Source organism: Polyodon spathula, chromosome 2, assembly GCF_017654505.1.
Source record: "Polyodon spathula isolate WHYD16114869_AA chromosome 2, ASM1765450v1, whole genome shotgun sequence".
In the NCBI taxonomy this organism is placed as follows: domain Eukaryota; kingdom Metazoa; phylum Chordata; class Actinopteri; order Acipenseriformes; family Polyodontidae; genus Polyodon; species Polyodon spathula.
In genome coordinates, this window is record NC_054535.1 from 106031294 (window position 1) to 106055868 (window position 24575).

Genomic DNA, 24575 nt, shown 5'->3' on the forward strand with positions numbered 1-24575 from the left:
TGTGTAGGTCTCTGTGGTCAGTCACAGTCTCTTGAATACAGTGGTCGTGTAGGTCTCTGTGGTCAGTCACACTCTCTTCCTGTAACAATGCTTTATCCCTGGTATTGACTGCCTTGCAGTAATAGATAATCACTATAGGGTAGTGCCATGGGAGTTCAGGTACCTTCAATACAGAGGCTGCAGATATAAACTGAGCACATTTACTGTAGTAGTCCGATTCTTCAGACCAGACACTTTTGGCTAAAAGAGCTGTGCCGATCAGAGAAAATATATCGGTAACCAAAATAAAACGAGGCTGCAACCTGTAACTAAATAGATTTTGTGCTCGTTAAACCTGCTTGCTGTCCTAAAAAACAACTGATTGTTGTTGCAGTCTTTTCAAACCCAAGATTAAAAACCACCCCTAAATCAAGAGACTTATTGCCAAGTGACCCATCCGTCTTTTGATGGGAGAAAGAAGAAAAAAATGAACCAATACAAAACCCACATGAAATCTCAAAACCATAAAAGCAAGAACAGCTAGAAAGTCTCTTGAGTTATTTATTGCTAAAACATAAACCGCTGATAATGAATTTTTTTAAGTTGATGTACTTGTTCTTCATTTCCTTAACTGGTATTGGATTGTTTGTCTCTTTTTTTTCCCCTACCAGCCACAGAGTGCACTGTGTAGCACTTACTGGGTGGAGAAAAACTGCCCTGTGACTAAAGCTGAAATGGAAAACCTTGCAAATCTAGGCACAAGACCAAGGCTTGGTTAGCTGCCTGAGCGTACAAGGGACTCGCTACAGTCATGTTCTCGAGAAGCACATTCAGCAGCCCAGATGCAGCTGATATTGCCCCACATAAAAGGTCCAAGAAGGCGGCCTTGAGCAAAAAGAGGTCTCCGCGTCCAAAAGTTACTTTGGCTCTGAGGAACAAACTCCAGAAGTTCCTCCAAGGATCTGGGGAGCCGTCAGACCAGGATTACAGCCTCTCATCTGTGGAGATCGAAACAGACATGTTCATCTGCGGCATTAAGAGGGACTCTTCCAACACCGATGTTTCAGTCCTCCAGCTGCCCAATGGCCAAGGCTGTGCTTTAAACCCAAATGTTGCATGCGTGGGGGAGGTGGAACTGAATCAAGAAGGTAACATCAAAATCCCTTGCACCATGCAAGCCAATGGTCCAGAACTGGAGCCAGTTACAACTGAAGCAATTCAATTTGATTGTCTTAAGGAAGAAGGGCTTAAGGATAGCATTTCAGAAGATGGAACGAGCCCCATCAGCGATGCCGAGACACTTGTCTTTCCACTGCCATCGATTTTGAAAGGGGAGGAGGAGGAAGATGAGGAAGAGACAAGCGACATCATTGAGCACATCCTGAAAGAGCTCAGAGGGATTAATCGGATCCAAGCGGAACTCTCGGACCTCCGGCAGTATCTGACGTCTGTCCGGGGTTCAGTAGAGGAGGTCTCCTGCTGTGTGGATTCTGTCCTGAGCGAAATTGAGGGCTTGCGGTCAGGGACTGGACCCAGTCTCACCCCGAGACCCAACGACAGCAGTGGCTGCACAAGAGAGAAAGCAGAAGCAGCGCCACAAGAGCTGATATGCAGCCTTTTGTCAGAGTATCACTGCTGGGACAAGGAGGGCCAGGCTGTAGAAAGGGGAAATGACCACCCCTTAAGACTTGAACAAACCTGCCTAGCAGGTGCCCTCCCTGATACTATAACGCATGAGGCAGATGAATGTCAGGAGAATTCTGACCACAGCCGGCTTTACACTTTCGGCTCTCTGACGCGACAGGACGGGCAGGACTATCCAAGCACAAGCTCTCTGTCTTCAGGCCGGAGCTTCAAGTCAGATGAATTTGATTTGGAAGAATGCAACATTTTTAATTCCAACCAGGATGTCGGCCATGAATCGGACACCAATGGCTGGGCTGACCTGGGCTTCAGGCACAGTAGGAGCTTTCATGGTGAAGCTGAATGGAATGAGGAGGTAGGCTACTTTTGCCAGAATGACTTGGAAGTCAAAGGACACCTTAGCGAGCTATACAAATCCTGGGATGGCGGGAAGGGCCCTATCAACACTCCAGCTCAGTCTTCAGGGAGTAGCTCTGAGCACTTGTCCTTATTGTTCGGCCATCAGTACCCCTCTCATTCTCCCTCATTTTCCCCAAGCTTGTCTGCTGATTGGAGAGCTTGTGGGCATGATCCAGAAGTGCCCACTGCACAAGCAGGGAACTCCGACCTTGGCAATGAATGTACAATGGAAGGCCCGTTCTCCACAGGTGTTGATTATCACCTCGCAGAGGGTTACAAAGATCACATGGGAAGTGTGCCCTCAGTTAGCCATAGCCACAATTCGAACACATGCACTGACAGCGGTGATTATCAAGAAGGCAACTTGTTAGAGTATTCTGCTGGAATGGGCATATTGGAAGATGGAAGATCAAGGAATGCTGAAGCATTGCCCACAGGACTTGAGGAGGTCTCTTACCTCCCAAACCATGCAAGTCACTGTCAGCGGACTGAGGGAGACCTCCCGTTCCCCAGTCTGGAACCTGAGAGCACTGAGCTCCTCAACATGGGATTCAATGTGAAGAGGGTTGGGAAAGCTGTCCAGACCTTTAAGACAGCTTTAACAGGGGCTTTTAAAAAACGAGAAGGAACCAGCCCTTCCCATCTGAATGAACACAATGGAGGTTTTGCTTTCCTCATTAGTCCAGGCAATTGCCTAGTTGAGAAACCTTGGATGGGAAATGGCCACCAGAATGGGGCCATCTCGACTTCCTTCCTTGAGGTGCCTCAAGAGGTACTGTATAACCACACCTCTTCCCTGGACACTGATATCCCTAGGCTTGAGACTCGAGAGAACCTGCTTTCCATCAATACACCTTCAGACCTCCACGATTCACCCCAAACTCCACTCTCCCACTGCACCCCTACCGAATCCTGTTCCGAACAGACCGTCCAGGAGTATCCTGCGGCTGTGGGATTCCCCCAGGACGAGGTGTCCTCAAATTCAGAATGTGCCCCCAAGCTCAGTACCGAGAAGATGGAATACGTGCGCCAGGACACTGTCTACCTGAACAAGTGTCTCAGGAACTTCCAGAGCATCCTGAAGGAGAAGAGACAAATCCACAGGAAGATGCTGAGGGATATAACAAGATACACATATACCTGCTCCGAGGAAGAGTTCAGTGCAGGTATTGTTCTTGCTGCATGCATATCCCGTGTTGAATGACTGTCTAGTAAGTGAATTATAGGGATGGGATGTTTACCAGGGTTTAAGTCAATACAAGGAATATTATCCCCTCTTTATCCAGTAGTAACTATTGCTACTGCTCTACACAGAAGGTTTGGACATTATAAAGTCATTTTCAGATTCTACAGGGTGGAGGCCTTTATAGCTCTGTATAGAGTACAGCATTATCTGTCATTTTTGTGCCATAAACACTGCCCTGTATGTGGACTCTTGCAAAGGGCTGGTTATGATATGGTGTTAATTCATACAGTAAAGGCAAATGAAACTGTTAATGCTGCTATCTGATTGTTACTTGTTTTATAACATTAAGGCCAGACATAAAAAAATAAAAAATAATAAAAGAGCAGATTCAGGAAGGTTGTGAAAGCTACAGTGGTATTTAGGCTAGTTTGGTGAAATAGCAAAGTTCCCAACAGTTTGCAGTTTTGAAATGCATCAGCAGGTTCTACCTCACTGTACAATGCTGTGCTGTTCACTAGTAGATGGGTAACTTTTTGTTGCCTCCGGGTTCAAGGAATCTGGTTCAACATCATGTCCCATGTGGCATGTGTGTAAGACGACTGGATTTAATAAAAGGCTTCCTGCCTCAGGGATGTAAAACAGCCTTTTCTTCAGATCAGTTTGTGAGAGCAGTGAGCCAACAGATATGTTTTTATAATACGTTTACTCTGCTGCTAGTTTAATGTTTTCATCATTGAAATTGAAAAATAAACTGCTGTAATTATCTATTATGTTGTGCCTACTGCCATTAAAAAAAAAAAGATGCCCATTAACTTATTGGTGTAATCACCTTAAAATAGATCTCCTTTGCTTGCTAAGTGCAACCAGAGCAAAGAGTACAGAGAAAATGCTTCCATTTTCCAAATTTTAAAATTTGAAAAATAAGCAGATAATCAAAGTAATTTCTTTCCATTTAGCTTTTGCAATAATTCCAAAATGAAACTGGGTACAGAGCAGTCAATTCGATTTTATGAACAAGCTAAATGCAATCCCATTGCCATACAGACACATAACGTAATTGCGTTAATAGCATTTTACATAACGGGACACGAATTGCCATATACAGTACACCCTCTCTGTAATGCCCTTCGTTATAACAAACCTTTGGTAACGCTGACATATCTCTGGCGTGAATATATGTTGTATTAATAATACTATTTTTTTGGCTTATTCAGTAACCATGCGGCAAAGCAAAATTGATTAAAGAGAAAACAACAACAACAAAACTTGAGGATCTGATGAACTTTTCATGTTGGGTTGATTTGGAATAAAAGCCCAGTTTGGGATTCTTGCATGTTGGATTTGGTGCACTTAGAAACGATTCGTGTCAGATTGATTTTGAATAAAAGTTCAGCATCAGATTTTGAATTTGTTCTACTTTTTAAATTTTTAACAAATTGGATAAAGTAAAGGCAGAATACTGCATGCATGAGATGAACAGGTACATGTAATTCTACTTGTATTCACAATCTCGTCTCATTAATTTACTCCAAGTTTATTGTTCATTTTGATTATCCTTTCGTTGTAACGAACCCCTCGATATAACGAACAAAAGGCTTGGAACCAGACAGGTTGGTTATTACGAGGGTGTACTGTAATTGCTTTGTAATAACTGAATAATTACCAGTGACACATGCTTGTTCACAGTAACTAATTACTTTCAAATGGCCAGAACATTTTGTTACCTGATGAGAGTACATGGTAAGGCAAGGCAATTTACATGCACTCGTTACTGTTATTACACTATTAACACATCGGTATGCATGCCCCATAATCTAAAGTGCTACCTAAAAGGTTTTAGACTTGTGATTTGGTACAGCTGAAGACAGCATTGGGGTATGGTTATACAGGCTTTAATGGCTGTAACATAAATACATAACGAAAGTGCTTTACTGCAATATATGAAGAATTCTGGGTGCTGAAGCACAAGACAAAAACAGAATGACTGCCAGTCTGCTGAAGCCATTTAGCAGAAAACAAAGGACCAAAACCCCCGCCGAGATTCAGCATGTCAATTATTGGGGTGTGCCAGCAGCAGCAGCAGCTGCATCTTTGCTGAACTGTAGGATCGTGCAGTTTAGCACATCTGGTCAGTAGAAGCCTCCAGGGCGTTTGCTTCAAAGCCTCCAAGGTGCTGACCCCCACTTCTTTCCTTTGTTTCTATGTTAATTTGCTTTTCTCTTTCAGAAGGCAGTAGAGAAGATGAGCAGGTCACAACCAAGTCTTTTTTTCTAAAGTGTCTCTGCTAGTGTTGTTGCTTGAAGCCTGGCTGACGTGTGTCTGATTGTGTCTGTGCATCCATTGCCTGCTTTTGATCCAGCTGCGAAGTCTGTTCACGCTTAAACACTTCATTTAAAAAAAAAAACCAAAACTGAAGTGCATTTTACATCAAACAGGGAAAAGAGATGGTGAAACTAAAACATTTACTAAACTAAAAATGTCAGCTGTCTTGTATGTTGATTGCTCCTCCTCCTCCTCCTCTTATATCTGGTTTTAAAGCATGTGTGTCAGTATCATTTTGTTATTCTTTGTGAAAACTGAAGGACAGAGGACAACGTAACCATTAGAATTACGATTTTATTGTTTTAACTAACACGATGTAAATTGTGTGCAATACTGCCACTAATATTACTACTTAGACATTGAAGGCTATTCATTATGACCAATTTACAGACAGAAATACATGCACGTGCACTATTAGAATCTGTTCAGAACTTGATACACAAAGGGACCTACTGAGGCACGTGTAGAAAGGGCAATTTAGAGAGTTACAGTGCTTTTAATGCACTACCTGCTTAGTGTATTTGATTTGCTTGAGTTTTATGTGTGCAGTACCACCTAGATGTGGTCATTTTGTAAGTCTTGCTTTGGTCCATAGGATCCAGGGCTAAGGTTGTCTACAATAGTGGAAGATGCAAAGGGAGAATCGTATAATGCTATATTCATTGGAGCGAGGGTGGGATGCTGCTGTTGATGGGTGAGAGGCTGTCTTTCAGTACAGCGCAGAGAGATGACAGCAATGATATGCACTTTGGGCTGTATGTGCCCTGTCTGGGTCACTCAAGGGGCTGTTCCAAGAAAAGAGCCTGTCGTGAGGGAAAGGGCAGAGCGCCCCGGTCTTCCAGCACGTGCCAGCCATGTCTTCATGAGTGACGCTCGCCTGGCGTGGCATTTCCCTTCCGCGCGTCAACCTTTATTTTAAACAAAGTGCCAAGAAAGCGTACTGCTGTCCTCCTTTATCTTTTCAAGTCAGATTTCTTTTTACCGGGTGCCCTTTTATGTTAAATTTTAATAACAACAATAGTAATTTTCTATTCTGAATACCTTTGGGCACTTTCATGCTTTAGCTGAATGCTGAAATTTGACTGATAGAGTACAGCAGTTTTGGGGTGGGGGTTAAGTTTTTAATTGCATATATTTTTTTGCCAGGGTCAGGGTTTTGGGGGTGGGGATTATGGATGTTTTATTTTAATGTTTGTGGCTTTTATGTTTTCTTTACGCTGTGGTTTATAGAGTACACCGATTGTCATATCTTCTGTATTCTAAATACTGTCTGAATACTCTGTAATCCTCTGAAAAGCACAGAGTAATTGATTAATATAGATGCTGGCGCCTCAGTTGAATTGACTTTCCAAAAGCAGATTAATATGAATGCTGCAGTGCTGTTTTTGTTAGTGCGCTTCTTGTCAATGCGTAGTCCTTAACTGTAAACTGAGTCAGCTCTTTCACAGCCTGGGTTGAAATGCCAGATGTCTGTTGATTTGTTTGTTTTGTTGTTTTTTGATGACTGTCACCATGGTATCCCAGAGGCCTGCTTTGTATTTGGAAACAGGAGTTAGCAGCTGCATGTGTTGCATTATTTCTGTATCTTTTTTTTTGTTTTTTCTTTCCTTTGGTGTTTTTTTAATTGTTTTATTTAAAATCCTGTATGATGTATTTATTACACAATACTCATATGTGATACTTTTTAAATGCTATTATTACCTTTTAGTCTTACTTGTTGTTCATCCATTTCAAACTCTGCAGGGTCGAGATGATGGAGATCCTTCAAATCCTTCCTGGAGTAAAGGAGGGTGAGTTCTGAACTTCTTCCTCCTCCTTTTCTCCTTCTCCTCCTCCTCTCCTCCTCCTCTTCTTCCTCCTCCTCCTTTTCTCCTTCTCCTCCTCCTCCTCCTCTCCTCCTCCTCTTCTCCTTCTCCTCCTCCTCTCCCTCTCCTTCTCCTCCTCCTCTGCTCCTCCTCTTCTTCTCTGCCTCCTCTCCTCCTCCTCCTCTCCTCCTCTCCTCCTCCTCCCCCTCTCCTCCTCCTCCTCCTCCTCCTCCTCCTCTTCTTTCCTTCTTTTCTGTATCCTTGTTCTTCTTTTCCTCATTTTCATTTTTGATATAACTGGAGAAAATACCCTGTCAAGCTACAGGCACATTGTCAGTTTTCTATTTCATTTTTATTTAACGTTTCAAGCATTTTGGATTTATGAGGTTTTTATTCATTAGCAGATTAGATTGCAGGTATAAGCACACAAGTAATTCCATATGAGAGGCTTGCAATAACTGTAGGATTCCTGCTCTTACAAGATACATTCTGTACAATTACATGGAAATGGGCTTGCGAACAACATCTTGTTACCTAACATGAAGACCATGCACATTACCATGCAAATACTAACTGTTTTAATTGCTATGTTTTATCCAAACCGGACCATCGGTTCTACTCTAGTGTGAACAGGGAAAACAGAGAATTGGCTTGGTGTTCTGCATGCACAATCCTTGTATATATATGCCTTGGTCTACCTGTGTGTCAGTGACAGCCATAACCTACTTTGTTTGTGAGATATGGAGTGTAAGGACAGACCGTCAGACGCAAAGCATAATTTTAGTGTCTCTGCCCTGCTTTGCCCGTTGCAGAGAACAAGACTCAAGGGGTTCTGAAGAAGCAGCCGCAACAACATTACTAACTCTCATGACTTATTTTACATATCATTAGCCTAAAGCACCACCTGCCCGAGCCAGATTCTGGTGCTATGGAAGAAAACAGATGATACTCTGCTCACAATTCGGGTGTTTGTGGAGTATGACCTTCAATTCTAGAAGTTTTGGAGAAGAAATAAGAAATAATAACCTATTCAAATAGAAATTGGAGAATAAGCAAAGTGAACCACATTTAGTTTGTTTCCAGAGTTGACGTTTAGTAGCCATGTTCCTAAGAGCAATATTAAATAGCAGTACTCAAAGAAGATGTTTTTATAGCAATCGCACAGTGAAAGACAGTTTTCATAGGGGAACACAATGATAACAGTATAAAACTGTAAAATTCACCCTTGTAAAGTTTACCATGATAAATGTATACAGTATGTTTTCAGTTTTCCCATGGTTATTAGCATTTCTCATAGTTGGCCATGGCTTGACCTGGATTTTTCATTATTTACCTTGCTGTCACTGCTTCTTTATTACACTTGTTTGGGCAGTATTGTATAAGGCTCTGCCCTCCTGTTCTCTCCTCTCACTGCTTCTTTATTACACTCTTGCATTTGTTTGGGCAGTATTGTATAAGGGTCTGCCCTCCTGTTCTGCCTCTCTCACTGGTTCTTTATTACACTCTTGCATTTGTTTGGGCAGTATTGTATAAGGGTCTGCTCTCCTGTTCTCTCCTCTCACTGGTTCTTTATTACACTCTTGCATTTGTTTAGGTAGTATTGTATAAGGCTTTGCCCTCCTGTTCTCTCCTCTCACTGCTTCTTTATTACACTCTTGCATTTGTTTGGGTAGTATTCTATAAGGCTCTGCCCTCCTGTTCTGCCCCTCTCACTGCTTCTTTATTGCACTCTTGCATTTGTATGGGAAGTATTGTATAAGGGTCTGCCCTCCTGTTCTGCCCCTCTCACTGCTTCTTTATTACACTCTTGCATTTGTATGGGGAGTATTGTATAAGGGTCTGTCCTCCTGTTCTGCCCCTCTCACTGCTTCTTTATTACACTCTTGCATTTGTATGGGGAGTATTGTATAAGGGTCTGCCCTCCTGTTCTGCCTCTCTCACTGGTTCTTTATTACACTCTTGCATTTGTTTGGGCAGTATTGTATAAGGGTCTGCCCTCCTGTTCTGCCCCTCTCACTGCTTCTTTATTACACTCTTGCATTTGTTTGGGTAGTATTGTATAAGGGTCTGCCCTCCTGTTCTGCCCCTCTCACTGCTTCTTTATTACACTCTTGCATTTGTATGGGGAGTATTGTATAAGGGTCTGCCCTCCTGTTCTGCCCCTCTCACTGCTTCTTTATTACACTCTTGCATTTGTATGGGGAGTATTGTATAAGGGTCTGCCCTCCTGTTCTGCCCCTCTCACTGCTTCTTTATTACACTCTTGCATTTGTATGGGGAGTATTGTATAAGGGTCTGCTCTCCTGTTCTCTCCTCTCACTGCTTCTTTATTACATTCTTGCATTTGTTTGGGCAGTATTGTATAAGGCTCTGCCCTCCTGTTCTCTCCTCTCACTGCTTCTTTATTACACTCTTGCATTTGTTTGGGTAGTATTGTATAAGGCTTTGCCCTCTTGTTCTGCCCCTCTCACTGCTTCTTTATTACACTCTTGCATTTGTTTGGGTAGTATTGTATAAGGCTCTGCCCTCCTGTTCTGCCCCTCTCACTGCTTCTTTATTACACTCTTGCATTTGTTTGGGTAGTATTGTATAAGGCTCTGCCCTCCTGTTGTGCCCCTCTCACTGGTTCTTTTGCTTTGCAGGCAGGGCGGAGGCCTCTTTGGCATTGACAGCATGCCAGACCTGCGCAAGAAGAAGCCAATTCCACTTGTTAGTGATCTGGTGAGTCCTCCTGTTAGTCATGGTTTCACAACCCTTGAAACAAATAGAGGATGATATTGCTTACAGCATCAGTAAAACATGACATGCTTGCAAGCAAGAAACGTTCATTGATTTAACATTTTTTAAATATCCTGCATAATTCCGCCAGAGTTTACATGCAGCATATGTGCACTTTATTTAACCGCAAACATGGGCTTCTGTAAATCGGTCCACGCCTGCAACATTTAACTTGTCGCTGACGTGTCCTGTTTTACATTGTCTGGTAAGCAGGGTAGCCAGCTGATGCAGGGGTTCAGTCGGGACTCTGGGATTAGCATCTGTTCTGAGATGCAACATGGTTCTTGCTGTATCTAGAATAATAGCCAGTCTGTAGGAGCAGTGATGTCACCTTTTGTTTGCCCTCTAAGGGAATGTGGTTCATGCAGAACAGTTTCTTCAGCCAGGGAGAAAATTGAGATGATGAACTGAAATTCATTAGCAAGCTTATTTTTTAAATTACAGAATGGTTGATAGGGAAAGCAACATGTTGTCATATCAACAAAAACTAAGTAGTAAAACAGTTTTTTACATTTTAGCAGGACAGGTTCAATCGTGCATGTGTTTTAAAAAACTAATAAATTACTTAACAGCATTCCCCCTGGCTCTAATCAAATCCCTTTAAATTATTATCTCTCTACAATTCTTTTATACGCAATCCATCTTCTTGATCAGGCTATGGTAAGTGAAACTGTACACTTTACCTGTGTTCCCCATTAAAGAATTATAATAAATTGCTGTTTTTATTTCAAATCTTTTTTTGCAATGGTTTTGTTAGTCCCCTCCTAAAATGACCTTTGCCCTGTAGTTCCATGTTTTGAACTCTCCTGTCATGAAGCATTTCCAGGCATGACAAATCCATCACTGATCAGCACACATATAACTGGGCAGACATTATGACACAATCCCAGTTTTCCTCTCACAATATACCCGTGCTGGTCTCTGAATGTAACGATACAATTCTTGCATTCACTGAAAGTTCATGCTTTTTTAATTTTTTTTTTTTTTTCTACATCCCTCTGGAAATTCAAAACACATTTGAGATATGCACTTGAGATCATGTTATATCTTAATGTGTAAACATGCCTTGAGTACACTTCAGATTAAGTGGCTTGTCCACATCCTAAGTGTGTGTCTTTGCCAAGATTGTGGTGTAAAAGCCATTGGGAGAGCAAAATCTAACTTTTTAAAATAATTTTTTTTTTAAATAATTAAATCCCATCCCATAGATCTTAATTACCTGTGAATGTTTTTGTATTCAAATTATTTAATAACTTTTAGTGCCTAATTGTATCCCTTGCTCTGATGATCTGATTAATTAATAAAGACAGATTGCTAATTATCAAGGAGTCATAAATGATTCACTCACTATTAATGAAGAACATGCAACAAAAAGCATATTTGGTGCTCTTAATTTGAAGTGTTTCAAAATATTCAATTTCTGGATGCAAGCTGCATGAATGTTTAAGTTAAAGCTTGTGTAAGAAGGTTTCAGATTATTTTAATGGACACAAGTTGCTTATCATAATTAGGGGTTTCATAAGTAAGTTTGCAAAACGACAGCTGCAATTCTGTGGTAGTGTACAACTATGTCACATGGTGGCGCTGTGTAAACGGTGCCATCTAGAGTAAAGGTAGTGAAAGTACAATCTCCAAAACTTGAACACTGTAGCTTCAAAACTGATCAGCAAGGTAAGTATTTCACAAACTATGTATTGTCTTGAGTGGATTGCAATGGTATATGTTGTGTTAAGGTTCTGGTGGCATTATAATGTATGATTAAGCCAGAATCCAAGATGTAAATTACAGAAGAGGAGAGGTTTCCATTAAACAAACTAAAAAATGCAGACTGTTAAACACAAACATGATCACTGCCGGAGCCTCTAACCTGGCCTATCTAAGTATGACTTGCATATACCTTAGATCAGAGATTTTTTTGTTCACCAATAAATAAACCTCTAGATCGTAAGAGCTTCCAAACGGGTGACAGTCCATGAATCTGGAGCTGGCTCTCCATGTTTTCGAGGGGTGTTTCTGTGGTTTCTGTCGCACAGTTTGTAATGCCTGAACTCTGTTGTTTTGCTGTCTGCAGTCCCTGGTTCAGTCGAGGAAGGCGGGAATCACCTCGGCCCTGGCGACACGGACGTCCCTTAAGGATGAGGAGCTGGTAAACAGACAGGGGGGAGGGGTTTGTTTTTAAAGTGACAGTGTAACAATTTACTAAGCTTCTGCAGGAACAATTCAATAATTGATCATTTAATGTTTATCTGGGTTGATTAGTTCTCTTATTAATAGTATTTAATTGACTTACAAAGATCAAGGATTTACTATGAACACACATACACACGCAGACACAAATAATAAACCAAAATCAGAAAAGTCAGAAAGTAAATCTCTTAGTCTCTAACCACTAACACAATTCAAAAGTTTAACTGCACTCATGCTGGCTAGCAGGCAACTGAAATATGACACCGCCTGTCTCCTCACACACAAGCAAGCTGTGACGTAGCTAGTAAGTTGCTCACACACTCACACCCACATACAATCACAGCCTCAGACTGAAATGATGCAGACAATCCTAGAATATATCACATTAAGCTTATTAATGGTATATAGATTAATGATATGGCAAGTTTACTTTTAAATAAATTCTTCATACAACAATATGAGGTAGATTACTTATAGATAGTTCATCAAGTTTCACTAAAAGATATTTCACACAGAAAGTGTGCAAACTAAATAATTAACAGTTCAATTCTATGTGAATGTGTTACAGTTAATTAATTTGGTTCCATGAAAGGAAAATGCAACTGGAATTATACTCAACGGTTCCTTGAAGCTTAAACTTTTGGTCTGCTGACTTAGAAACTCAATCTGTTGAAGTGTCCAGTACAAGCTCTCCTCTCCGCAACAAAGTCTTCAATCCTACATTGGATCAAACTCGGCAACAAGGCTTTCAATTCTAGATAGAATCAACAAACAGCTGCAACAAAGTCTTCGGTCCTCGGTAGAATCCACAAGAGAGCCTGTCCGCTCTGTCCTCTTCGCTGAATCTTTTAGCTACGCAGGTAGCAGGGCACAGTTTATTGTGGATACTGTGGTTTTAGGTGTACAGCAGACTCAGACTGGTTTATCTGATAGCAGTTGCTCTAAGTTTTAATGGCAGTCCTCCAGCCGGGCCTCAGTCGCGTTGCTTGAGGTAGTGACTCGCTTGCACCTTGCTTCCTCTTCTTGGGTCTGTTTTCAGGTAGAGTGCCATCTTGGGTCTGTTTTTAGGCTTTGCTTAGCAGAGTGACAGCACCTTGTTTAGCATTCTATGTGGAGCGTAACATGTTTAGTTTTGCTTGTACATTAATAGTCTTTCTCACTCTGTTGATTAGCTCTTTCATGAGGTCATTTGTGTACCTTGCCTCTTTAAGCTCACAATCCTTAGATGTTTTAATGTCCTTTTCCACCTGGACATCGCTAATTTATGTCTTCCTTGCGTCAAAACTATTGTTGCTGCATGTGTGAATTATCTATAAATAATTCAACTGTCCACTCGGCCTAATCCAGTCCAGGCCCCGGTCACCTGATCAGTAGGTCACATAGTTCATTATGCCTGGAAGCCAGAGGCCCCCTTCTGAAGACACAGCAGTTTGCCCTGTTTCTCAAGACAGACAGTTTCATTGATGAATCCACTTACATTTCTAATACACGTTCATGTATTGTTATTTTGTTCAGGGAATATGTCCCACACTTCTCTGCCGTAACCCTCCTGTGAATACACTGTCCTTACCCTCTCGGTCCCTGGGTCAAGTCCAGCCAAAGTTTGTTGTAACTGAGACTCTTTTTGCAAAAGACACAGATACACACTGAGTGTTGACTGATAAACAGATTTTGTGCATTGTGTGGAAAACTCTTTTGTGTTGTTTTTCTGCAGAAGAACCATGTTTACAAGAAGACCCTGCAGGCCCTCATCTACCCCATCTCCTGCACCACGCCCCACAACTTCGAGGTGTGGACCGCCACCACGCCCACCTACTGCTATGAGTGCGAGGGGCTTCTGTGGGGCATTGCCAGGCAGGGCATGCGCTGCTCTGAGTGCGGGGTCAAGTGCCACGAGAAGTGCCAGGACCTGCTCAACGCAGACTGTCTGCAGCGTAAGTTAACGCAGAGGTCAACCTTGATGGCTATTGAACCGAACACACTACTGTAGGTCAGTGTTCTTTTGGGCTGGAAAACTTCCAGATAATTGAATCTTAAACATACAAAGACTGGAACATGGTCCTTGAAGAGCGACTTGATATGAATATGACATCAACATTATTTTAACTGGTGTGTTGTTTAGGTTGACTTAGTTTCATGTGCTTCTGTTTTAGATTTTCTTTTCCTTTTCAGAAAGCAAATCAAACAGACGGTGCACACTCTGCAGTAGAGATTAAAAATCTCTGTATTTCAATACCACTGTTAAGCTAAGAACTGGAAATAGCAGATTTTACATTCAGCTTTAGAAGAGCGGTGCTCAGCACTGTTTTTTTTTTTAACATAGTATGTATGTATGTATGTATGTATGTATTTATTTATTTATTTCTGCATCCATATCTTGTAGGCTGTTTGGGTAGTACAGTAATCAAACTATTAGGCCAAGTAATGCCTTCCTGTTGAAGTTAAAAAGTAAGTAGTGGGGTTCCGAAAATATAGCGTTATACGTCCCTGTTTAAATAATGTACCTGTAATTTTTCTTTAAAAAAAATAAATACAGTACAACATTGCATATCCGACCCCCTGTGGACTGGGGTATAGGCGGATGGGTGAAAAAGTTAGATTTGCGAACATCTGTTGAAAAAGCATTTACACTTCCATAAATAGGTTAGTGAACAAAAACAACATTCAAAATGCTTTAAATATGGGGACATTTTTTGCTTTAAAAGTAAGCAAACATAAACAAGATTAATTAGGCTACAATACACAGTGTTGCTATTCGATTTACTGTAAGCCATTTCCACGCAAAGCTATTAAAAAAAAAAAAAATACAAATACAAAATAAACGGTAAATGTACAGTAACCTGTACCTGGTGGCTTCTTTCTCTAGAAGTCCCTGCCTCCCTGGTTCTGCTTTCTTAATATCTCTGTCAATGTGCTTTGCGCTCTTGATATTGCCAACAGCCAATAAGCAGCTCTGTTTGAATATTGCTTCAGCTGTTTTAAACAAACGGCCATTAAGCATTGCATTTATGAAGTTTGCTTTGTTTAATTCAAATGCATTTAAAACAACAACACGCTGCCAATATCTGCAAGTGTGCGCGCCATCATATAAACACATTGCACAAAAAATAAAAGAGTAATACACAATGTTTTCTCAACAGGGGTATTGAAATGTCACTGCTACACACAGCTGAGTGACACATGCACACAGCCCACCTCTCTTAAAGAGGAACGCACCGAAGGGCTGATTGCTGTAACGCTTTCTTTCTGTCCCCATCACGGACGCTGCACTTGCTCTCATAGCCTAATTTTAATATTTATTTATTTATTTATTTGTTTGTTTAATTGATCAGGTCGGTTATGTGACGGTCAGATATGTCACGTTCCACTGTAATAATAATAAGAATAATAACAAATGCTCAGGCTTTTCTGTTCTGTACCACATCATGCACTGTTAGTGTTGTGTTACCTGATTGACAATGTGGACAAAAATCCTGACACTAGAGCGGCCAAATGGCAAGTATGCTATTGAAACGGTGGTAGCAGCATGTGGAGGATGTGTAGCGATGTATTGAAACTGTGGTAGTAACACGTGGAGGATGTGTAACACTGTATTTTCGGAACCCTCTACTTCCTCTTTAAGGAACAACCTGTATATTAACAACATGCACTTTAATAAACGGATAAAAAAAATGATAAAAATAAAATGACAAAAAATAGGCCCCCCTGGCACGGCATGGCTGTTTGTGATCCGATGTACCGTGAACATGCAGGCGCAGCAGAGAAGAGCTCCAAGCACGGTGCGGAGGACCGCACGCAAAACATTATCATGGCCATGAAGGACCGCATGAAGATCCGCGAGCGCAACAAGCCGGAGATCTTCGACCTCATCAGAGACGTCTTCGTCATCTCCAAGATGGCACACGCACAGCAGATGAAGACCATCAAGCAGAGCGTGCTCGATGGCACCTCCAAGTGGTCAGCCAAGATCACCATCAACGGTGAGTGGAGAGACAGGACGGGACGGGAAGGGTGCCGCCTGCAATCTTCTGTTCCATTGGTTTTATGCCACGAATAAGGAATGGCCAGATAGCTTCCAAAGGTGTACTTGCATGCTTATTAATTAGGTTTTCTTAAAATGTTCTGTTTGTGTTCTGTGTTATTTACTGTATAAAGGACTGTTGTTTGTTGCTCTGTGATGTTCTTCTGTGTTGTCAAATCTTTTTCAAACCGTACTTCAAAAAAATATAACCACGAGGAAGGCAAGAAAAAAACTAAAAACACGGCACTGATGGATTAAAAAGTAAACTGTAAAGTTTATAAAAGTTGAGAATGTGGGTGTTTAACAAAAAAAAAAAATTAAATAAAACTATTGTACTTGCTTTGATTATGATGACTAAACTGTTACGTAAAACTTGCATTGTAACATGAAACACTTACCTGCTGTTGTGTGATAGAAAAATAGCTATTGTTTGGGTTCCAAAACATTTTTATTGTGTGGCATGTTAAGTAGAAAAAAGACAATTTACCAATGCGTTTCCATTAAAAACAGTAAGCAAATGCAATATGAATAGGTAAAAAGCGCATTTAGCGTTCGGACTAATACATTCAGTGAAGAATGGTGTGGTTTGAATGGGGTTTTGAATGCATGCAAAGGATTTAATGGGCTTCTAAAGTTTCTAAACTGTGGTGCAAAAATTTTTGTTATCTGGAAGACTGTCTGTATGCAGAAGGAGCTTGATCACAAAATGTTCCTTTACCATCTTCCCTTTGCAGCTCTGAGACGGTAAGCCTCAGCCTGTAGTATCAATATGATTTCAAGTGATTGCTGTCATAACTCAAGACCAGTACAGCTGTGTCCTTGATGTGTATGCAGCAGTGTACGGATTCTGATCTGCGACAGGGAGATGATGCTGTAAGCTCTATAACCACACATGCAGATGAGCCTGGCTCTCTTGTGTAGTAGTTAAGGTCCTTGCTTGCTGTGTCCCAGGTCATTGGTTCTTGCCCAGCCTCCACCCTGTTACACAAGGTGGAGGGCTTGTGTGGGCTATACAACAGCTCTTCGTGCAGGAGAGGGGACAGCAGGTGTGGAAGGAGCAGTCCACGTCTCTGACAGGGTGGCTGGAGCCCTTCCTGAGCAGGCAGTATGAACAGTGTTTTTGTGTTTCTCTACAGTGGTGTGCGCACAGGGTCTGCAAGCCAAGGACAAGACGGGCTCCAGCGACCCCTACGTGACCGCGCAGGTGGGCAAGACCAAGAAGAGAACCAAGACCATCTATGGGAACCTCAACCCTGTCTGGGAGGAGAAGTTCCACTTGTGAGTGCCTCGTCTCAGCTGCTCATCCCTTTACACTGCATTGCATTTCTTGCATCTTTTAATACTTGAATGAAGCTTCAGTACAGTATGTTGAAATGTAAGGGAAAATATTCACAAGTACATGCAGGGCAACTGGAACATTTTCAAACACTCCTGCACATGAAGTCATGAAGGGAATGAGACCAGGCAAACATTTGCAAGTTAAATCAGTAAGTCTGGTCACCATGGGGTCTTATTGCGATAGTGTATTAACAGCATAGATGATAACTACTGTGCATGGAACATAAAAATCTGAACGCTAGTTATTCATTTGTTCAAATTTCCGCTCAGTAATTATTCTGTGTTCTCCCTGGACCCAGGAGACATTCTTTAGACACTAATTAACTTGAGCTGCATTACATCAGCTCTCAAAGATTCTCTGCCGATGTATATTGATACACCATTTGCCAAGGGTGGGTTGAAGTAGCTAGTTTACTGTAATAGCTGTAAATTCGATAGGCACATCACGGAAGAATGCTAATCCCCATTGCATTACTTCAAAGATGAACAATAAAATGAAGATTTTCTGTAGCTCTTTAATCAAATGTTGAAGAAAACGAATACTTTTATTTGTCTTCTACTTTGAGATTAGTCTAGAAAGTTGCTCTTTTCCAACTCTTCATGTGTTTTAACTTTGTATACGTGCCCATCCCCTATCCACTGGGTTGCTGATAGTTATTGCTAAGCTGGTTATTATCCTTCCCTGCATCGCCACGGCCTCTCTGGTATCAGAATGCAGGGATGCACAGTGTGTAGTACTGCATTCATTCAGAACCAGGGATGTCTGATTAAATGTCTAAATGCTGACAGCATTTTGTATAAAACATTCCTGCTAAACATTGAAAAGCCCCAACGAAGGAGGAACGTGTCATCTCAACCCAGTAACAGTGTGCCAGAGAGCTCCTTCAGGGATTCAGATGAGTTCTTCTGCAGCCTTAGGAACCCTAGTGCTTGTAAAGGCAAAGTGAAATTGCATAGTTCTGGTGTTGTGCCATTGTCTGCACAGACATGGCATTGCATTTGTTAGACAACTCCCCTGGAGGCCAGAATTCATATCCTGCTTGAACTTCATGCTTTGAAATGATCACAGAATTATTCCAAAGGAACATTTCAGTAGGAACTCCTCGTGGCACTGGACAAAAGATGGTTTTAAATGCACAGAACAGAAGTGGGGGGTAGTTGGAAAAGTTGACTTGTCTTCTGCTAAAGCACAGCAATGGGTCTCAAATTATGATGCAGCTTCTGATCTGTTTATGTGCATGTTTATTGTAAATATATTCAGTTAAAACGATGCCTGAGGCATGCAGAGTTTAGAAAAAGCTTACTAATCCTATCTCCCCTCCACTCCCGTCCGCAGCGAGTGCCACAACTCCTCTGACCGCATCAAGGTGCGCGTGTGGGACGAAGACGATGACATCAAGTCCCGGGTGAAGCAGCGGCTGAAACGAGAGTCCGACGACTTCCTCGGGCAGACCATCATCGAGGTGCGCACCCTGAGCGGGGAGATGGACGTCTGGTACAACCTGGGTCAGTATCCTCTCCATGGCTGAGGGCTGCACACACTGTCAGCTGTCAGGCACCATTGATTTTTAATGTGGTTTTTGACAAGTTGGTTTCAGAGGTCTATTTATAAAAATAGAACCAACAAGCTTTTGTTTCAGAACTCAAAACCCTGTGTGAATCTTGCACTTTTCGTTTACGTTCTCTAAATATCTAAAGGCTGGGCTCATTCAATCAGGGTAACAATATACTGTATAAACAAAGAAAGATGGCAAACTGTACCCTTGCAAATCATCTCAGTATATAGTTTTTTACACATGCATTTTTGCTCTAGAACTCATCTCTGCATTGCTTTGCAGATGAGAGCTTACAGAAGATCTGTGTTAGCACTGCCAAGAAGCACGTGGCTTACAACAGTGTGGTAATTAAAGGTAACTGAGGAACAGATTGTTAAATTAAATGGAAGGAATAAGTACATTAGAAACAGCTGTACCAGTGACAGAATAAAATGAGCGCCACGAATTTTAGCAGGCTTGTTGTTTCTATGGTAACTGGATTACCATAGAAAAACTAGCCATGATAGCTGGTGCTCAGAGTGACTAATTAAATCCTGAGCAACCGTGAGGGCTGGGTGAAGGGTTCTGTCGGTGCTCAGTCTGTATGAAAAACATAGTAACGCTGTCTGAACCCTCTGTAAAGAGTTAGTCATCAAATCCTGCCTCGAGTTTTGAAGCCAGCAGGACTGAGGAAGTACAGGATGTTCTGTATCTATTAGTGAGGGGAGACATAACCAACTGTGTATATAAAAAGAAATACAACAAGATATAAGAGTGCAGAGCACCATGGCTCTAAGTAGTTGGAGTTTTGGGGTCCTCCAGGGGCTCACCTGGTAAAGGCACAACAGTGTGGTTTGCAGGGTGAGTCGTGCATTCAAGGCAGCACAGGTTTGTGTCCTGGCTGTGAGCTGGGTTCCACAGCGAGCATTGCCCTGGCTCGTGGGTTAGGGAGGCAAAGCCTGCAGGGGCTGTGTAACAGCAAACTCTACTGGCCAGACGCCCTGTGATTTCAAAGCATGCATCTGTAGGGCTGGTCTTTGTCAGACGTTGGCAGCTTGCCGACATACACTGTAGAGTTCCTGGACGATTGGCTTGGGCTTGGCTGCGGTGAAGGCACTAATTGGATGCTAAATTGGAGAGAAAAAACAGGGCTAAAATGATTTCAGAGAGGCTGAAAATGCTTTAACCAGTACTAAAGTGTATGTATTAAACAGCTTGCAACATCAACCTACTGTAACTGCTGCTTCCTGCAGATGTTGTAAGTAGTTTCTTGCTAGCTTTATGCTATTAGCAGTTGTTTTAGTTGTGCAAAGGGCAGGTTGTGTTGCTTATCCCCAGTCTCAAAGCATCTTCAGCTTTCCTTCGCTGACCTGCATGCTGGGTCATAACGCAGCTGCCTGTGCTCTTAATAGGTCTCATCAATTGATCGTGTCGTTTCCAGCTCTTGAAAACCCTTTGCTGCCTGCACGACTCTCCTAACTGAGTTTGACTGACTGACTGTTAGCCTATCCACCTGTCCCAATTGCACGCTGGATCCAGTCTCTCAAGGTCTCTTCACTCCTGGTGTAAAATGTCCTGGCCATTCTGGAAACTGGTGCTTGTTCTTTCTCCTCTATCTTTTGAATGAGCATGCTTGCTCCGCGAGGCATGAAACTCTCTTTAAGTGATGAATTGAACTGTTGTGTATTTCTATCTTTTTCTTTTCCAGTGTAGGTTGTTCAAATGTAAAAAAATAAATAAATACAAAATATAAAATGTATGCTGAAGGGTTGTTTGGTATAACTTATCTGTGCCCATATTATTCTCTTCATACCTGCAGTGTCAGCCAGTGAGAGTCTCACCTGCACTGGAGTAACTGAAGGGCCACACCTGCTGTTGTGGGCACCTTACAACCAGATCATTCCGTAGTAATCCAGTTACAAGAAGGCATTTCATTTGTAACGTTTTAACCATCTGCAGGGGTCACAGGGGTGTGATGCAGACCCTTGATATAAACTGCACTCTCCATGGCAATGGAGGCACTAAGCAGGTGCTTCACTAGTACCTCTGTCTGTCACAGCGTAACTACTGTTCTACAACGACGATATTGATTAAACACATGTAAATAAAAACAAAGGAAGTCGGATTCTAAAAATGCAGCTGTTCGTTCTCTACCTTTTGTAGAGTTAGCGTTGATGTAAAATTTTCATTTGAAATGGATGCATCATTTAATTCCAGTTGGAAATGGTGGTTAGAGATATGAAATCACACATGGATGGATGGATGGATGTAGTGCTAACTGTATTACTGTCCCAAGTTAAACTGTCCACTACGCAGTAGCCCAGAAGCAGCTTGAAGCAGGCAGATGAGTTAATCTCTCTAAGATAGAGTTTAAACACAGCAATTGAGTTCTTCTCACTTACACACAGCCTGACTCTTGGGGTCTGCTAATCCGAACCTGAAACCAGAGTCTAATAAAAAATAATCCTTCAAAGTCGCAGAAGCCTTCTGAAGATCTAGATCACGGTAGATGGAATATTTTGATTCAGAGTACATTTTATTTAATGATCTTAAATTTCTATTCACTTTTCTCCATCTCTGATGAAGCGCAATTTAAAAATTGCCACATTGGTATAGACTCGCATTACAAACTGCCCAGACCAATTGCTTAAATCAAAAAATCATTTTATGGTAAGATAACTACATCTGTAAATAAAACTAAAACAATGTGCAGACTGCAGAGATCTAGGAGTAAGAACACTTGAATTGTACAGGACAGAAACCCATTCATCTAGTCCAGTTCACTTTGGGAGCTAGCTTCTCATTGGCAAGAGAGTCCTTGAGAAATGACAGCCCCCTCCAATAGGCTCTCGTTCAGTGATGCACCACGTTGACACGCTGCGTGGAGGTTAAGCGGTCATTGAGCAAATTAAAAGCAATCACACTGAACATGTCCTGGTTGTTTAATGGATGCTTTTAGAGAATGCCAGATTAACAGCACTCCTCGCTGTGTGTGTTGGATACTGAAATTTTAGAAGTCATGCTTCTTTTTTATATATAGATTTTTTCAACACATTTTTGCTGCACTCTTTTGCTCTGGACCGTTTTTCTCCACTGTATTTTACAGTTTTACCACTTTTCCCATGTTTATCCTAGACCTGTCTCACCATACTGTGGTTTACCCTGCCATTTTTATGAATGTGCTTTATAGTACTGTACCTCGCTATTTTTCTTTTTACAGTGCTTTGAAAAGCTTTACACTTTGTCCTCTTTTACTATGGTAAACTTGTATAAGGGGAAACCCTTTTCTCCATCACGTGTAGTTTATGTATCTTCAACCCCTAATGGAAGAACACCTACACAGAGCTTGGCCCACTTGAGCGACCCAATTACAAAAGAAAACACCCTGACAGGTATAGGATAGTCTGTTCTGTATTGCACACCTCTGTTCTTTTCAGTCACTCTGCATAAAGTCTTTCCCTTTGACTACCCCTGCCTCTAACCAGCACCAGTGTGGTTCAGAGGGGATAGGGACAGGAGTGGAATAGCTATGATCCCATTTGACTTGAATTGTTTTGTCCTGTTTGTCTCCCCAGAGAAGAGAACAGACAAGTCTGCAGTGTCAGGAGCAATCCGGCTGCAGATCAGCGTGGAGATCAAAGGAGAGGAGAAGGTGGCACCCTACCACATCCAGTACACCTGTCTGCACGAGGTATAACCCCGCGCACTGCAAGCCAGTGCAGTTATCAGTGGAGAGTTCATCCATAACAAGGATAGAGCATTTTGTAATAACAGAAGAATTCCAGAATATTCTTTAACGAAACATTTAGACTGGAAATCTTTCCTGGAAATGAAGACATTGAGAAAAATATTTGAGTTTGATCAGGTGTCTTCATTTATACTGTTTCTGTAAAAACAGACTCAAACACAGCAGTTAACTCCTACAGAACATTATGGCTGATCTTAATGATTGAAATATAGCCTGTAGTTGAACAACTTAATAAACTCTGGCCATTTCAAATGCACACTGTAGGAAGTTTGGACAGTAAAAGATTTCAATAAAGTAAGTCTGCTAAATGCTTTTTTTTTTGTTTGTTTCACACTGAGTCTGGACAGATCTCTGCAGTTGTAATGTGACTGAAATGCTAGCTGGCAGATAGGCTGTTCACAGTGTGTACTGTAGTAGTATTAAGGGGGGGTTCTGTAACTGGTGACCACACTCCTTATATGATACTGCAGACCTGCCCTTTTAAAATTTCCCACAGTAAAAGCATAGCAAAGTGTAATAAAGATAGTGAAAGCATGGTACTGCATAGGCAAGCATTCTAAAGAATAGCAAGGTATGGATAAGCATATTAATCAAAACGGCAGACCAGGTTAATGTATGGTAAATGCACAGTACAACAATGGGGAAAGCCTGGTACAGCTGCAAAAGTCCTGTGGTAGCCTTCTCTGCATGTATGTGTCAGCGCGGTGTGTTTCTGTGCTGCTGTAGAACGAGTTCCACTACCTGGTGGACGTGCAGGGCAACGGGATGGTGAAGATCCCCGATGCCAAGGGAGACGATGCCTGGAAGGTGTACTTCGACGAGGTGGCACAGGAGATTGTGGACGAGTTTGCGATGCGCTACGGGATAGAGTCCATCTACCAAGCCATGACGTGAGTTTCCTTTGCACACTGAGGCGACGTGGCTCCATCAATCCACAGCACTTTAGTGTGCTTGTGATTGGAATAACGTGTTGAATTTAAAATTAAAACATGATTTATTTATTTATTTTTTTAAATGTATTTCCTGGAAGGTGCTTCATGAATCAGCTGTCTTTGTTTGTTTGTTTGTTTGTTTTATGAATGTTGAAATGTTGTTCTCATCGTGTCCCTGCAGCCACTTTGCCTGTCTGTCGTCGAAGTACATGTGCCCAGGCGTGCCAGCGGTCATGAGCACATTGCTTGCCAACATCAACGCCTACTATGCTCACACCACCGCCTCCACCAATGTATCCGCTTCTGACCGCTTCTCCGCCTCCAACTTCGGGGTACGACCTCCCCTGCCAGCAGGGGGCAGCGTGTCTCTGTGGGAACATGCAGCAGCTGTTTCTGCAGATCACCTGTCTAAACAAATAGCCATAAGTTCAGCTTACTGAATTTATTCCTTTCAAAAAATAGGTGTTAAATAAAGATGATGGTCTTTAATTGCGTCTTACTGTTTTTAAACAAAATGAGAACAAAAGGAAGTGCTTAAAAGTACTTGGATTACTGTATATTATTTAGTTTGGTTCTAGTTTTCTAAAATTAAGACATTTTACCCTTTTAAAAAAAGATAGGAGTTAATGAAAGAATAGAGAAAACACTTTGAAAACATGGCCCTTTGTCTCTTATATTCGTTCTCTTACTTTGGACGAGCA

At 41.8% G+C, this 24575-nt stretch overlaps 1 protein-coding gene across 9 annotated transcripts in view; it reads left to right on the forward strand.

Annotated features, from left to right (window-relative positions):
- LOC121306654 (protein unc-13 homolog B) overlaps positions 1-24575 on the forward strand; it is an 88814-nt gene that overhangs the window by 30888 nt on the left and 33351 nt on the right. For 5 of the 9 annotated variants that reach the window (XM_041238507.1, XM_041238515.1, XM_041238466.1 and 2 more), the window contains exons 2-14: positions 651-3188; positions 5435-5457; positions 7274-7320; positions 9978-10056; positions 10768-10773; positions 12185-12259; positions 14015-14234; positions 16053-16280; positions 17458-17599; positions 18996-19165; positions 22770-22885; positions 23669-23832; positions 24056-24206. In XM_041238507.1, coding sequence (XP_041094441.1) covers positions 791-3188; positions 5435-5457; positions 7274-7320; positions 9978-10056; positions 10768-10773; positions 12185-12259; positions 14015-14234; positions 16053-16280; positions 17458-17599; positions 18996-19165; positions 22770-22885; positions 23669-23832; positions 24056-24206 — 3819 coding nt within the window. In that variant the 5' untranslated portion in view covers positions 651-790. The remainder of the gene's footprint in view (positions 1-650; positions 3189-5434; positions 5458-7273; positions 7321-9977; positions 10057-10767; positions 10774-12184; positions 12260-14014; positions 14235-16052; positions 16281-17457; positions 17600-18995; positions 19166-22769; positions 22886-23668; positions 23833-24055; positions 24207-24575) is intronic. The other 4 variants (XM_041238474.1, XM_041238492.1, XM_041238521.1 and 1 more) reach the window with 3 other exon arrangements.